This window comes from Triticum urartu, chromosome 1A (genome assembly GCF_056163025.1).
Source record: "Triticum urartu cultivar PI428250 chromosome 1A, HENAU_Tu73, whole genome shotgun sequence".
Classification (NCBI taxonomy): Eukaryota; Viridiplantae; Streptophyta; class Magnoliopsida; order Poales; family Poaceae; genus Triticum; species Triticum urartu.
Genome location: NC_141873.1, coordinates 583,613,515 through 583,629,981, shown reverse-complemented (window position 1 = coordinate 583,629,981; position 16,467 = coordinate 583,613,515). Strand labels below are relative to the sequence as shown.

The 16,467-nt window shown below is 46.1% G+C and overlaps 2 protein-coding genes across 2 annotated transcripts; both read left to right on the top strand.

Moving 5' to 3' along the window:
• Positions 1–4,443: 4,443 nt before the first annotated feature.
• LOC125528032 (uncharacterized) lies at positions 4,444–5,196 on the top strand. The gene has a single exon (XM_048703919.2). It carries the CDS (start codon positions 4,493–4,495, stop codon positions 5,060–5,062), a length of 570 nt encoding a protein of 189 aa, XP_048559876.1. The 5' UTR covers positions 4,444–4,492; the 3' UTR covers positions 5,063–5,196.
• A 6,298-nt stretch (positions 5,197–11,494) lies between these two features.
• LOC125540300 (uncharacterized) lies at positions 11,495–12,292 on the top strand. The gene has a single exon (XM_048703910.2). It carries the CDS (start codon positions 11,575–11,577, stop codon positions 12,145–12,147), a length of 573 nt encoding a protein of 190 aa, XP_048559867.1. The 5' UTR covers positions 11,495–11,574; the 3' UTR covers positions 12,148–12,292.
• Positions 12,293–16,467: the final 4,175 nt, after the last annotated feature.

Here is a 16,467-nt window from a genome sequence, read left to right as displayed (position 1 = left end):
TGCCATTTTGTTCTCAATTGCACCACAAACCTATCATCACAGATTATTTATTTTTATTAAAATGAAAACCTTGCATATAGATGTACATATAATTTACATAACTCCAAGTTAAGATCTAATCAAGAATGTGCCGTTATGAGAAGGTTCCCGCAAAACTCATCCCGACATCCATGAGATGAACGTTATTCAACCGTTTAAGTAGCTCGTTCGAAGGTAGCACTTTCATCTCAATTAGGCATTGCTAATAAATATGCAATTACGGTTTCAGCCTTTTTTTATTGCGTAGTAGGGACCCGTACAACGTAATACACATGCACACAGACTAGACGTGAACTTTTACTACCAGATAGGCTTATCCATGCCTTCGTCATCCGTCATCTTGGTGAGAGCACTCCCCGCGCCCGCCTCTATCTATCCATGCAATGCAATAACTTAGCTGCTTAGCAGCAGCAGTGTGCAACTGAGGTACAAGTGCAAATTCAAGGGGTGGATAACCTAAAGAATTCTCTCTGTTGTGGATCGTGTACAAACATCTTAGCATCCTACGAATCCCGCGTCTAAAGCAACGCCTAGGAGTGATGCGGTTAATCACATCAATCTACGGTACCTCATTATGCACTTGCATCTAGAACCTCGGGTACAAGATATACCAAGAAAGAGCACATAAACAAAATAGAGAGAACCGCCGGCACTACTACTAATAATAAACTATTGACCACTGGCTTCTTTAGCGCATGCACCGTCATCTTAAGCACTCAAGTACGATAATAAACTCCCCACGGGGATTACAAGATATCAAGAAATGTGTAAAGAGCAATCCAGGTCAGCTCCAGTGATGATGCTATGAAGGATGTCATGGCAGATCCTTTCATAGCCATGGAAACGAAGTGCACACTTTCACTCTTTTGTTTTGGATACGGTGGGGACACACACCATGGGCATCCACACTACACCGTTGTAGCAGATAAGACTGCACTTTTGCTCTATTGTTTAGGACGCAGTAGAGACGTAGTACACCATGTACGCGCACACCCATGCCACTAGCACTCATAGAAGTGAGCTTTCACTACGACATGGTATTTATTACGCGACTTCGAGTTACGATTCTACCGTCCCGTGCACACAACTATGATATAATTAAAAATAATGCTACGTGTCAATATCGGAAAGAAAAATGTGGTGTCATCAGCTTTGGACCATTCACACAACAACACGTTCTTATTCGCACAAAAGCTTATCACCGTGGACAACAATTTGTCAATAGAGCAGCATAATACCTAACAAAGAATAGATGTTGTCAGGTTGAACTAATAAACATCGGATGCTATCACCCCCAAAGTGAAACATCGAGTCAACACTTTCACCAAGTTAACGACATACAAAGCGGTGATGTTGCTTGAACCAAATCTTAGATGTCATCAACTACCCTCTTTACAAGCATGCCCAGCTAGAGCATCTCACTTGTAGAAACATGAGCATTGTAGATGTTTTTTTAGATGGGACGGAGGCGGTTCGAGGTTACGCCTCAAAGCCTGTGTCGCTAATACTTGAAAAAACACAGGCGTGTAAGTGGTTTGTTTTGGTAAATCGTCTCCAATGCGCGGACGCCTAGAGACCAATGTGTATTTCTAACGACCTCCAAGATCTTCATGAGCAGCCATTCCATTTTGTAATCAGTCATGATACCAAAATTCACATACAATTCCATGGGGGTTGTCGTTTCATTTCTTAACCAGTCACTCGAATGAAATTTAAACAAAACATTGAGGTAAACATGAGCATACAATTGCCAACTCTAGAAGCAGAACTAAACACAGAAATATGTAAACCATGGTGAAACATAATTATATAACCAGGAACCAATCATACAAAAGGATATAAGCATACAGTCACCAACCCTAGAATTAGCAACTAAACACACAAAAATATATAATCCATGGCGAAACATATTTATGCAAGCAGCAACTAATTATACAAAAAGATATAGGCATACATTCGCAAACCCAAGAAGCAGCAACTAAACACACATACTTATATAATCTATGGTGAAACATTTGTGAGCTCACCATGCCGGAGATTCGGAGACCTCTATGGAGGTCAGCAGCGGCAACAATCCAATGCCAGCAGAGTCACCACGTCGCCATGCAGCTGCCAACGGGCAGATCTGCCACTGCACCATCGGGCAGGCGCCAAAGGGCAGATCTGCCACCATGACACCTCGGATGGGTGGAGCTTCCACCGCGCCGCCTCTGATAGGAAGATCATCCACCGCACCGCCGTGGATTGGTGGCTGTGCCACCGCGCTACCTGAGATGGGCTGATCGGACACCTCGCCGTGAATGAGCGGATCGGCCACATGGTTTCCGTGGACGGGCAGATCTTCCACCCACTACCCCGCCTCGGGTGGGCGGATGACCATTGTGCCGCCGCGGAAGGGCGGCGTGCCACGAGGGATGGCCGCCAAACAGAAACTGCCTACGTTCACGAGAATTTTAGGCGGTTACAAATTAGCAACCGACTCTAATGTTTCTTCCTGGCAGTTTTGTTGTTCTAGCTGCCTCCGGAGCTATCTATAGTAATGTAAATCGCCTGCACTTGATATATTACAGGCGGCTTTGATCAACTTAGTTACTACCGCCTTCGGTGGCCGCTGAAAATGCTTGTTTTTCTGCTCGTGTCTTTTAGCCAACTCGTGATGCGGAAAAGTCCTACGTTGCTTGTGTCGAAGTAGAATTTGCCGGACCAACCGTTGTAGCCGCCGATGCACACATGATAGCACAAGAAGCATCCGACCCTCCCCGCCATATCATGTGCCCCTCCAGGGCAACACAACTCGAAAGGGCCTCCCTGCCACCACCAGCACTTTCCTCGGTGGCGCACGATGGCAACGATGAGTGGAGTAGATGCAATCTAGGCCCCCTGGTGGCACTTGGAGAAGAACCCACTTATTCATTTTCATAATTTGGATTTTATAAACTCTTTTTACAAACAAAAATAACAAAAAACTATTTCCTTTAGCAAGTAATATATTGGTCCAATAATTGCGGTTATATAGATATTTTCTATACTAGGGTCTTTACCCTCGGTATAAGAGGGTTAACGGAACTAAGAGTTTTTTATAAGGTTTTTATTGATGGAATTACCAAAGGAGTGGGTCTTGCTATAGTTATTATACCCTATTTTACTAGTTGAAATGAAAAACACACATATGCTGCTAATTCAAGTTCACAATCATGTCGTATTTTTAACCCTCGTTCGTGGAGAAGATATTAGCAACTTGTTTTTTCAACACAGATGTAAACGCTCATACATAGGCACATACACTCACCCCTATGAACACACACACACACAGCCTACCTTTATGAGAACCTCTGAGAGACTGAGCCGGCACATCATTTTGAGATTGACGAAGTCACCACAGACACCTTTGTAGTTGACGAGAACGTCATCTCCAACTGAACGCACATTGCCGGAAGTTCTGAAATTAATCCAGGAAAATGCGAGCACCGGTGTCGATTTTAGGACTTGAACCCTGGTGGGCTGTATACCACGGTCCTCGTAACCATCTATCTGCAGGTTGATTCGTGAAAATTGTAGCAATTAATAATCATTAAATAGCCAATAACACAGTACTGATTTCCTCTTTTTACCGTGACATTCATAATTTCTGTGTGATCATACATAGATATACATGCAAATGATGGAAGGCAATGTATCTTGAATCATGCGCTCAAAACCGTCCCTACCCACTTTCCTACCATGGTACACCTAATTTTTTGTGTCATATATGGTCATATATCTGTAAATGATAGTGTCATACATCTTAAATTATATGTTGAAAAATGAAAACCTTTCGATTTTCACTTATATCCCACGTGTCTCGTATAACAAGAGAGGTGGCGATATACCGTCACCATCAACTCCCTTTTTTCTCCAACTTAAAAAAAATATTTCACCTCAATTTTTTTCGCGCACCTAAATAATACTTATGGTTGTGTCGTCCGTTATTTCTTTCCTCCTATACCTCCACCTCACATCGTCTGTTTTCGGTTTTATCAAATTTTTTCAACCGGTGTTTCCAATAGTACGGAATGGATCATTTACAACAGTTCTTGTAGGCCATTTTTCCTTGAGGACAACCTCAACTGGCCCATGTCTTATTGACTTAAATAAGAAATAAAATCAAGCTTTCTTTGATAAGTCAATAAGTACTGATTCAATTTCCATTTTTATACATAATCACATTAACAGTAAAATGACCGTAAAATCACAGTGATTACGTACAAGAAAATTGTACGTATTCACCACGTACACGCAGCTTCCACTCCCAAACGGTTTGAGGAAAAGGCTGCCCTGGCCCCTGCCAAACGCCACTGTGTCATATTCCTCCTCCTATATATAAGTGGCCCGACCAAGCCTCCTCCTCCATCGCGATCGCCGTCTCCCAACTCAAAGCTCACACAACAAAAAGATCACCACAGACGCCAAGAAAATGGGGCTCTGCATGTCCAGCGGCAGCGCGGCGGCGGCGGTGCGGGCAAAGGGACAGCCTGCCTCGACGGCTATGGTACTGCTGCCAACGGGTGAGCTGCAGGAGTACCCGCGCCCGGCCACAGCGGGCCAGGCGCTTGACGACTCGGTGGCTGGGGACGCCGGTTGGTTCCTGTGCGACGCCGACGAGATGCCGTTCGAGGGCCCCGTGGCCGCCGTGGGCGTGGCCGAGGAGCTCCGCCCGGGGCAGATATACTTCTTGCTGCCCGCTGAGGCTCGGCGGAACGGCCTCCGGCGCGAGGACCTCGCTGCTCTCGCTGTCAGGGCGTCTGCGGCCCTTGTTAAAAAGGCCAACACCGCAGCATCGTCTGCCGGCGTTGGACGGCGGAGGCGCGCCGGCTCGGTGGCGCCGCTCGTCTTCGCCCCACCCCAGGAGGTCGTCGAGACCGTCGCTTACAAGACCGTGCCGGCGCTCGCAGCGAAGAGGCGGCCGGTGGCGCGTGCGAATAGTTCCGGGAGGATGCAGCCGCGCTTCGCGCCCGATCTGACCGCCATTCCCGAGTGCGAGTGAACCAACACAATGGCGTTTCCCCGGCAGACAGGGAGGTGTTTTAGACTCTGTATAATTTGTAGGAACAGAATTTTGTCCTGTTAGTCGAGTTTGTGTCTGAAGTTCACGCTACGACGGAGACAACAAAATTAATGTGAATATAAATTCTGATTTTGCCATAACTTCTTCTCTAGTTTGACATATTGCTGCTCCGTTCTCTGTGATCTCTGTCTCGTGCGCGCGGGCTGGCGCATGGCCACTGCCACGTGGAAGTGATAGCGGCGCACACTGCTTACTTTGCCGGTTTGCTGGAAGCGGGAGCTCATGTCAGTCACGATCATCTTTTCAGCCACATGAGAATTGTACTGCCCAGTGGATGCAACTTCATCTCTGTTCAGATCTCAGGCTATCACCAAAAGCTATTCAGAATTTTTTGAATTGTTTTTTATTTTATTTTTCCAATTTTACTGTTGACCTGAGCTCATAAGAAACTCCTTGTCCCAAATAACTCTTTGTGAGTTGTGAAAATGAAATAACTATATAATGTGTGCTGAAATAAGATATTTGCATCTTCTTTCCTCGGGCCTATCAACGCAGTGTAGAGGATTACCAAAGTACAACGAAATACCAACAAGATATAGCTGACTATACATGCCACTATCAACAACAAAAGAAGAATAATATCTCACCGACGTGATGCATGGGTAGTGCACAATCTGCTACACACATATAGGCAAAACCATATCCACTGATGACACCAATCGCAAAAAAAAAAGAATATCATATATGTTGGCCAATGTGAGTGATAGAGTAGAAGCACTGCTTGCTTGGTGCATCTTTACTGGAAGGAAAAGTCAAACAACCCCTACGAATAGTTAAGGAACTAATATTTGTTCTCTTTTTCTGAAGGGCTTAAAAAACAATTATGTCAAACTGTTAAAGGGCAGATATACCACAGGAGAATATATTAACCCTGCTCTGAATCATTTAAAATTTACTCCCTCCGTTCCTAAATATTTGTCTTTTTAGAGATTTCAAATGGACTACCACATACGGATGTATATAAATATATTTTAGAGTGTAGATTTATTCATTTTGCTCCGTATGTAGTCACTCGTTGAAATCTCTAGAAAGACAAATATTTAGGAACGAAGGGAGTAACATTTTTCTAGATCAAGATATTTGCTAGTGTTTATATTTATGATAATAAGGAAGATATTAGCCAGTGCCCAAGTAACTATGTTATAAATCGGTATTGAAAAAGTACGCGGATACCAACCGAATATTCATCTCTGATTCCGGGCTCTTCTGCACCCGGTTAAAAGAAAATTCAAAAGAAATACTAAAAAAATTCAAATTTGTTTAACATGGAAGATGATTTGGTGCGTGAGGTTAGCTCTAAATTTCAGCTCATTTAGACATACATGAATAGTAAACTACTCCCTCTGTAAACTAATATAAGAGCGTTTCGATCACTACTTCAGTGATCTAAACACTTTTATATTAGTTTACAGAGGGAGTATTTCACAGACCCCAAATTTATCATGTTTGCCAGGAGCTACTCAGATAGCCAAATGAGTTGAAATTGAAGCGGACCTAACGTGCCTAAACATCTTCCATGCAAAAAAATTGTTTTTTAAAACTAGTATTTGTTTTGAATTTAATGTTCACCATGGGCGCAGCTGAGCCTGGGAGCCAAATGGCCACACTCGACACCAAAATACTATTTAGTTTGGTGCACTTCAGAGTCTGATGTCTAAGTGCATCTTTAAAATAGACCCTCAAAACTCCTCTATACATCCGGACTGCAGTGTTTGGACCACTTTTGACATCCAACAGAGACCCTTAAATGTCTGCTTAGCAGTCTGGATGTATGGATTCCGGTATCCTAATAACAAATTTGGGGAAGGTTTGCTAGATTCTGAACATCCACTTGACCAATCAAAAGTAACCACATTGTCCTTCTCTGTTTTCTATCTTCGAACTGGATTAATATGGAAAAAGCATTGGATCACCGGGTCCTACATCATGTCTGTGGATCACGTCCGGACATAAAAACAAGCATTTACAATGTTCATTTACGGGTCAGCGTTGGATATGCTATAACTGCTTGACGAAACTTTATAGGATGGATAAACTAAACAACTCAATTCTACTCTGGATCGTTTGGAAAACTCGTTAGTATGCTCCCAATCAATCGGCCAATCAGCTTACGGTCAACCGTGGCTATAAGATACCACGAAACTGCAAATAAACAAAACATGGCACTACTGCTACTAACTACTATCATTCACCATATGATTTAGTACTACCCACTTGACTACTTGTCATCTTAAGCGCTCACGAAATACATAAGAAAAGCAACCCACATCAGCATCAGCCACGATGTCGTGGCAGATCATTTCGTAGCCAAGGAAATAAAGCATTTACTATTTTCCTTTCGGATACCGTGGGGCGCGCTCCACATAAACCCATTCTCTTATATTGTAGTAGTAGATAAGGCCAACTCCAATGCACGACCCCAAATTATCCACGGGTGTCCGTTTAGGCGTAAACGAACAGAGACAGCGACCCAATGGACGACCCTATATCATATTTTTTCTGTTTAGCGTCCGTTTGACCATATTTCCAGACCATACTTGAGATGGATTTGGGTGGAAGCGGCCAGCAAGCGGACGTCCGTGCGTCCTCGCGTCCGTGCATGGCCCGCATGCTAGCCACCTACCCCACCTTTTCTCTCCTTCTTCTCGTCCCTCTCTCGTCTGCAAGATGCCGGAGTCGCGTCGCCTTCGCTCGTTTCGCCGGAGCCGCACTGCCATGGCTACCCTCGCGCTGCCGTCCACCGCGTCGCCTCGCCGAAGCACATGCGTCGCCATAGCATGCTCCAGCTCGACGAGAACGTCGCGTCGCCATGGCGCTACCCCGCGTCGGCGTGCTCCTTCCAGAGGCATGGCACTGCCCCACATCGGCTACTGCTGCCCCGGGCTAGGCCAAGTGCGGCGGCAAGCGCGCGGCGAAGGCTGCGGCGGCCTAGAACGAGCGCGGCAGTGGCCGTGGCGGGCTGCTGCTAGCGAGCGGCCGTGGCGCGAGCGCCAGGATGAGGGAGCGACGCGAGAGCAACGGGAGAGCACGGTACGGGCGACGGCGGCGCGGGCGAAGCTGCCGAAAGGCGCGCGGGCGAGGTGTGGCCGAGAGCAGGCGGGTAGACGGGACCGCGGGCGGGCATGGCGTGAGCGCCAGGACGAGGACACGACGCGAGAGCAGCGGGGAGAGCACGATACGGGCGACGGCGGCGCGGGAGAAGCTGCCGGCAGGCACGCAGGCGAGGCATGGCCACGAGCAGGCTGCAAGGCGGGACCACGGGCGGGCGTGGCATGAGCGCCAGGACGAGGGCACGATGCGAGAGCAGCGGGGGAGAGCACGATACAGACGACAGCGACGCGGGCGCGTGGGCGAGGCGGGTCCGCGAGTAGGCGGGAAGGCCGGCCGCGGTGAGCTGCAGCGGGCGGCGGCAGGGCGTGAGCGCGCGGCCACACTTGCAGGAGGGCGCGCAGTCTCAGCTTCGGGTGGCGGGCGCGGAGGCGGGCGGCAGGGCGAAAGCATGTGCGCGGGCGTGCTGTGTGTGCTACCGTGGGAGGTTGCCGAGCGCATGGGCTGCGGTGCTGGCGGGCGCGGTCGCGTGCACTCTTGCAAGCGCCGGCGCGGCCGAGGCCGAGGGCGTGGGGGTGGCGCGAGCTGATGCTGCTGTAGCACGACCGCGGGAGCAAACGCGCGGACGGACATTTTAGGGTGGTTGGCCGCGTTGGGCGCCTCCAACAGAAGTCGGATGCGTATGCCCATTTTGCTACACATTGTCATCCCAAACGGATGAAATTTAGATAAAGCGGGCGTCCGTTTGATATCGTGCATTGGAGTTTGCCTAACATCACGCTTTTGCTCAAATGTTTATGACATGGTAAGGTCACACACCACGTACCAGCACCACTCACGCCACTAGCGCCTCACAACTGTGATCCGTGAGTTTTCACTAGGACAGAGGGTTTCATGGACTTTGGTCCAGCGATCTGACGTCTGGTACATACAACTAAAGACATTATTGTCCGGCCAAAAAACTAAGAAATTATTGAAAATAACACTAAGCATCAATACTTGTAAAGAAAAATCTGATGTCATTTTGTTCTAAATCACACCAGAAACCGATGTCGCAGATTATTTATTTTTATGACAACAAAGCCCTTGCTTAAAAACCAACAAAATGTTATGAGTTTTTAGAGGAATATTTAATTTACACAACTCCAGGTTAAGATCTAACCAGGAGTGTGCCGTTATGAGGAGGTTCCCACAGAACTCGTCCCGACCTCCATGAGATGAACGTTATTCAACCGCTTAAGTAGCTCGTTCCAAGGTACCAATTTCAGTTCAACTAGACATTGCTAATAAATATGCGGTTATGATTTCGCCCTTTTTTAATGGACAGTAGGGACGCGTTTTATAACATAATACACATACACACACTAGAAGGGAACTTTCACTACCATATATGTTATCCTGGGCTTACCCATGCCTTCGTCATCTGTTATCTTGGTGAGCGCACTCTCTTTGCATGCCGCTATCTATCCATGCAACTACTCAGTTGCTGCTGCAGCAGTGTGCAACTGAGGTATAATTGCTTGGCACAAATTTACAGGGTGGATAACCTAAAGAATTATCTCTGTCCTGGATCGTGTTCAAAACATGTGAACATCCTCCAAAAACTTTTAAAGCAGCCCCTGGGAGTGATGTGGTTAATCACATCAATCTATGATACCTCAATGCGCACTTGGATTCAGAATCCACGTACAAGATATACCAAGAAAGAGCACATAAACAAAACAAAGAGCACTACTGCTACTACTACAGTACTACCGATTAACTATTGACCACTGGCTTCTTTAGCGCATGCACTATCATCTTAAGCACTCAAGTACGATAATAAACTCGCCGCAGGGATTACATGAAATCAAGAAATGTGTAAAGAGCAATCAGGTCAGCCACAACCATGATACTATGAAGGATGTCGTGGCAGATCCTTTCATAGCCGCGGAAACAAAGCGCACACTTTGCTCTTTTTGTTTTGGATACGGTGGGGACAGACACTACGGACATCCACACTATACCGTTGTAGCAGATAAGACTGCACTTTTGCTCTGTTGTTTAGGACGTGGTAGGGACGTACACCAGGTATGCGCACATCCATGCCACTAGCACTCATAGAAGTAAGCTTTAGCTTTGGATTATCTTTGGACATTGTAGCAGATAAGACTGCACTTTTGCCCTGTCGCTTACGTGATCAAATATCAGTATATCGTTAATATTGTCAATATCATGCTCATGATTTATCTTTGAATTAAATTAATCAAGAAATTGCTAATTTACTCAACAGAAATTTTATTCACTCATGTGTGTATCCATCTTCTGTAGGTACTTTAAGATTTGTGCATGTTTTTGGTTTGTGGCAAAGTTTGTTTTGTTTTCTAGTGTTACATGATTTTTCATTGGGTTTTGGCTTTTTCATAGTGTATCATAACGATTCTTTGTGCACCAATAACTATGGGTGCATTTGTTTTAGCGTGGACTTGCTGGTACACATGAAACATGACAATGCAGATTGAAACAAGAAATAACCCAATGAAACATTATCTAGTACTTTGAAACACGGTAAAATTTGCCAAAAAAAAATAAAAAACGTAGCACAAACCTCAAAGTAATGCCGTGATGCATGCATGAACGGAATAACATGCATAATAGAAAATCACTCTCCCACATGTATGCACTAGTTTTATTGTTTTCTTTCCTACTGAATTTTGAGTAAGAACACATAATCTGTGCCAGGACGCGGTGGCTTATTTTGCACAAGTTGGAGCACAAGACTAGTGTAAGTTTAGCAATCTATCTAGCTATTCATTTCAGATTATGATAACTGCTGTGGTTACATGATGTATATATATTTTTACTACAGGTGAATTTTATTAGCTCAAAATGAAGCATCAAGTAGATACAAACACAATGAGCACACCGGCCTCTCATAGTTAGGATGCACACACATAAAAACACTCCACAAAATAGCAAAGTCGGATAAGACCAAAGTTATATGTAGATGAAAAAAGGATTAAAAAAAAATAGAGCGATCAGATCCTCAATCGGCAAACTACACCATAACGTATGTATATATGGTTACAAAAGATCAAAGAATGGTGGATAGATGGATACGCAGCATACCAAAACCGAAATACAATACTCCACCACGTACACGCAGCTTCCACTCCCAAACGGTTTGGGGAAAACGAAGCAAATATCCGATCGAGTCCACGCATATACGCAGCCCTTGCCCTGCCAAACGCCACTGTGTCATATTCCTCCTCCTATATATATCTGGCCCTCCAAGCCTCCTCCTCCATCGCCATCGCCGTCTCCCAACCCAAAGCTCACACAACAACACCACAAAGATCACCTCAGACACAACTCCAACCTAACCTCAGACGCCAAGAGTGACAATGGGGCTCTGCATGTCCAGCGGCAGCGCGCCGGCGGCGGTTCGGGCAAAGGGGCAGCTTGCCTGGACGGCTGGCCAGGTGCTGCTTCCAACGGGGGAGCTGCGGGAGTACCCGCGCCCGGCCACAGCGGGCCAGGTGCTCGACGACTCGGTGGCTGGGGACGCCGGTTGGTTCCTGTGCGACGCCGACGAGATGGGGTTCGATGGCCCCGTGGCCGCCGTGGCCGAGGCCGAGGAGCTCCGCCCGGGGCAGATATACTTCGTTCTCCCCGCTGAGGCTCTACGGAACGGCCTGCGGCCCGAGGACCTCGCCGCTCTCGCCGTCAGGGCGTCCGCAGCGCTCATTAATAAGGCCAACACCGCAGCATCCTCTGCCACCGCTGGTCGACGGAGGCGCGCTGGCTCCGTGGCGCCGCTCGTTTTCGCTCCTCCCCAGGAGGTGAACGAGACCGTCGCTTACAAGACCGTGCCGGCGCTGGCGACGAAGCGGCGGCCGGTGGCGCGTGCGAAGAGTGCCGGGAGGATGCAATCGCGCTTCGCACCCGATCTGACCGCCATTCCCGAGTGCGAGTGAACCAACACAATGGCGTTTCCCGTGCAAGTTATAGTTTTGTCACATCATAGGCAGATTGGGATTTGGGAGGTGCTTTAGACTCTGTATATAATTTCTAGGAACAAAATTTTGGCACTACGGGTTTGTGTCTGAAGTTCACGCTACGACGGAGACAACAAAATTAATGTGAATATAAATTCTGATTTTGCCATAACTTCTTCTCTAGTTTGACATATTGCTGCTCCGTTCTCTGTGATCTCTGTCTCGTGCGCGCGGGCTGGCGCATGGCCACTGCCACGTGGAAGTGATAGCGGCGCACACTGCTTACTTTGCCGGTTTGCTGGAAGCGGGAGCTCATGTCAGTCACGATCATCTTTTCAGCCACATGAGAATTGTACTGCCCAGTGGATGCAACTTCATCTCTGTTCAGATCTCAGGCTATCACCAAAAGCTATGTCCAGTATTTTGTCCCTTTGCATCTGCATGGAAGGTGGCTGCATAAGGACTCTTCCTTCGCTTGATAGTTGTGGCCTGTGGTTCGACTTTGGAACTACATAACATTGTAGCAGTAGCAGGATCTTAATGACTCTCTGAATCTCCTGACCTTGTGAAACCCTTTAATTTATGACCTGTTCATCATTCTGTTCTTCGTAGGCTGCAGCGATAAGCTACCGGCGAGATGCCAAGCGTTTTGTTCGCATCAAGAAATGGTCTTCAGCGTCAATTCTACCCCCCAAAACATCACTGGCTGTTGGAACACAGGTTATCTCCGAAAAGGGGCAGATGAACACTGCAGACGAAGAAGTGGCCATGCATGTGGTAGCGCGAATGCAGAGGGAGGCAGTAGTGGCTGGGGGTATGGGTGGTGGATGAAGTTCCATCACCAGTCAGTATTGTGGGCCTTTTATCTTCACGTCAGATCTTATCCACTGAATATATGCGAGTAGAAGGTGTTGATCGTATTGAATTTACATGACCTGACAAATCATGCCTAGGTATTGGATGTGTGTTGTCTCGCCTATTAATTGTGTCAGATAGCCTGAATTTGACAGAAGGAGTTGAACAAGTGACAGAGCGTGGTTTTTACTGTTAGAGAGAAAAAAGGAGGATGTTTGCCTGATTGATTGGTCAGCTTAGCCCAGCTGCTGCACTGCACACACTACTTGTGCTTCTGTTCAACAACTTGGCAACGCTCGGAATAGCTCTAATATTAGTATGAGATTTGTTCACACAGAGCGTTGATTAGCAGAGAGCTATACAAGACATAAGCTAAGCTATATATATGCAGTGCAGGGCGAGGAACCCAAAGAGGGTGCCATTTACTTGCAGTTTCGACAGAGAATGCAGAGGTTGTCGATTGTACCGTATCTTACAGGACCTGGTCGATTTTGTGTGGGCACAAGATACACGTGTATTTGAGCTTATATATCTTCTGACCTGTTGGGTTCAGAGAGGCTGAATTTGGCATGGCAAATGGAAGTAACGACGTTCAAACGAATGCACCTGTTGCAGCAACAAGATGCTGGAGATGCAGAACTTGTGCCCCCATGGACAGTACCAATGAAAGCTGTAAAATGTTGCAGTGCTAATGTGGATAATAACATCTGCATAATTCAGTGCTAATTTTCAGCTTCATCTTCTTGACCTCAGTCATGCCTATACTGAATGAACCTCTAAATCCTTGAGATGCTCTATCTGGCAGCAATATTTCTAACGGATTGCCTTCACCCAAAGATTTTGCTTGAGTAGAGTTACCTCTTATCTTTTATATCTCATATTAAGGAAGATATATACAGGGCATACACATACATACGCATAGATGCTCTATTTGTTGTCAAGAAACAATAAGAAGAGAAACGTGTCACGGGTGAAGGTGGAGGATGAAGCTAGGCTATCATCAGGATCTGCCATTTAGGGTGTGTTTGGTTTGTGCCCAAGGTTGCCCCACCAAAGCATTGGCTAGCCAAAATTTTGGTTAAGGTTTTGGTTGCCCATGATTTGGCCAACATTGGCAAGAAAAATGAACTAGAGTTGGCTAGAGTTCATTCATGCCAAAAAATTGGCAACCATCCAAACAAAGACCAATCTTTGGGTCATGACCAAAATTTTGGTAAGGTGCACTTTGGCCACAATCCAAACACACCCTTACTGCAGTTTGGCATTTTTTTTCAATAACTACTCTGTTTCCTTCCTTCAGAAAATATATTGTTCCCACTACAAGACACGATGTCCCTGCATTTTGGCCCATTCTAGTTTCGTACTGTATCTAGCCAAACTAAGAAGAAACTGAAAAATTGAACGACCAAAAAAAACATTACATACCATCCACATTCATCAGCAACACACCCGCCACGTTTGTCATGTTTTCAGCCTGCTACATGTCATGTTTTCAGCCTGCTTTATCACAGACCAAAAATCTTGTACATGTTGAAAGAAAACAAAGCTACTAACAAGACTTAGATTTCCATGCTTGACACCATGTATGGCTCGCGTCTCCTGAAATAAATAAATAAATCAATAAATACGGCGCCTGAAGCCTGGGTATGGCTTCCAAACAGCTAGGAGAACTGAATTCATAATTAAAAGTTTTCCCTCAAACCTATCATCGGTGCAGTCTTGTATTTCAGCTAACGTTGTGTAACATTCATTGTTGCTGTGACTCTGAAAACCACATATTGCTTGCAAACGTTGAGCTCTGTTCTGCAGCCCTTGAGATGATGGTGGCGTTCAGAAAATGGAACAGCTCCAGCTTCTGACAATCACAGGGCCTGCATATAGAATCAGGGGAAGTCAAAAATAAAACATGCTATGTGTACTTTGCGCTTCTAGGTGCACAAATACATTTTCTTTAGATAAAGGGTGAACAAATACGTTGAACAATGTAAAAACGAAATGAATCTTATCCATCACATACAACTTATTTAGTAACACATATGTATACTATATAAAACAGCCAACTCTTACCTATAGCTAGGGTAGTAGCAAGTCTTTCAGTCACCAAATGCTTCCTTTTTTCGACAACGGATGCATTTTATTAGCTCAAAATGAAGCATCAAGTGATACAAACACAGTGAGCACACACCCGGCCTCTGCATAGATAGGATGCACACAACCAACCCCAACGGACACAAAAAAAACCACACACCGAGAACTAGCAATGTCACACATGACCGAAGCTATGCCTTAGTGGGGCAAAAAGAAAAAGAAAAACTCCAAAGCGATCAAGCCGGTGATCACAATCTACAACAGCAACCATATCCGCACCAACCATCACTTGACAGCAGCTGTGATGTCGCCACCACTTTCCACATCCCCACCAACTACATGCATAGCATGGTCTTGACGTGAGGTGCCACGCAAGTGAAGGCTATGTTCGCACAAGCAGACAGTCAAGCCGCGACAAGAGCCACCCGCCACCAGCAACTCCGAATAGTGAAGGTCGCCGTCGCACTTTGCAACGGAGATCGAGGGAGGATGATCACCGACACTGTCAAATCCCAAATTAGGACGCTCCAACAGTTTTGCACCGTCCTCATGCATGCTTCACCATCCTTGTCCATTGCGGCAGAATCACACCAAATGCTTCCTGTAAACCTTTCTTGGATAGTAGAACAGTTACTCTTTTCACATGTCTAATCTTCGTAAGATCATCATTGCATTCATTTGGTTCTTTCTTTTGCCGAAGCTTCTCAATGACCTCGTCTGATGTGTCATTTGGCAAGGAAGCGTGGGTGGCCAAGCAGAAAACAATGATGACCCTGTCATGGCGTGGACACCCCGGCACTTCCACTCGCAGAATAAAAACGAGCAAGGCGGTCCTGACTTTGATGAGATCATGGACAAGCCTTGTGACGGCTGGAATATTAGGAAAATTCATGATTAATTTTATTAAATAATTCATGACTAATTAGCATGTAAAGCTCTAGCATACTAGATGACCGAAACAACACCATCGCACATGCAACAACTATCATAATTAGAGACAAGAGAAGATCACGGTGCACGTACTGATCGTTGCTAGATGAAGTAGTTCTGGCTGCTGCAGGAGCGGTGATGTTATTGATGATGATGTTGGTGGTGACGATGGTGCGCAGCAGCGCCAAAACTTGGTGGAAGACGTCGTGTCTTGACGATTTTGAGCAGTCATGCGGAGCGCTTCCCAAAAACCATATTCACCCTCCCTTGGTGCAGGATCACAAGGGTGAGATATTTCGGAGACCTGCTCTCCCTTTCGCTAGTGCACATCCGTGTTTGGGATGGAGCGGACTACGGTGGCGACGCAAGTGCGACAGGAGGACCAAGTTGTGCCCTTGCAAGGCAATAGACCGGATTTTGACAGAC

Excerpts from the sequence above, each read along its gene's own strand:
- LOC125528032 (XM_048703919.2), top strand. The coding sequence starts at position 4,493 with ATGGGGCTCTGCATGTCCAGCGGCAGCGCGGCGGCGGCGGTGCGGGCA.
- LOC125540300 (XM_048703910.2), top strand. The coding sequence starts at position 11,575 with ATGGGGCTCTGCATGTCCAGCGGCAGCGCGCCGGCGGCGGTTCGGGCA.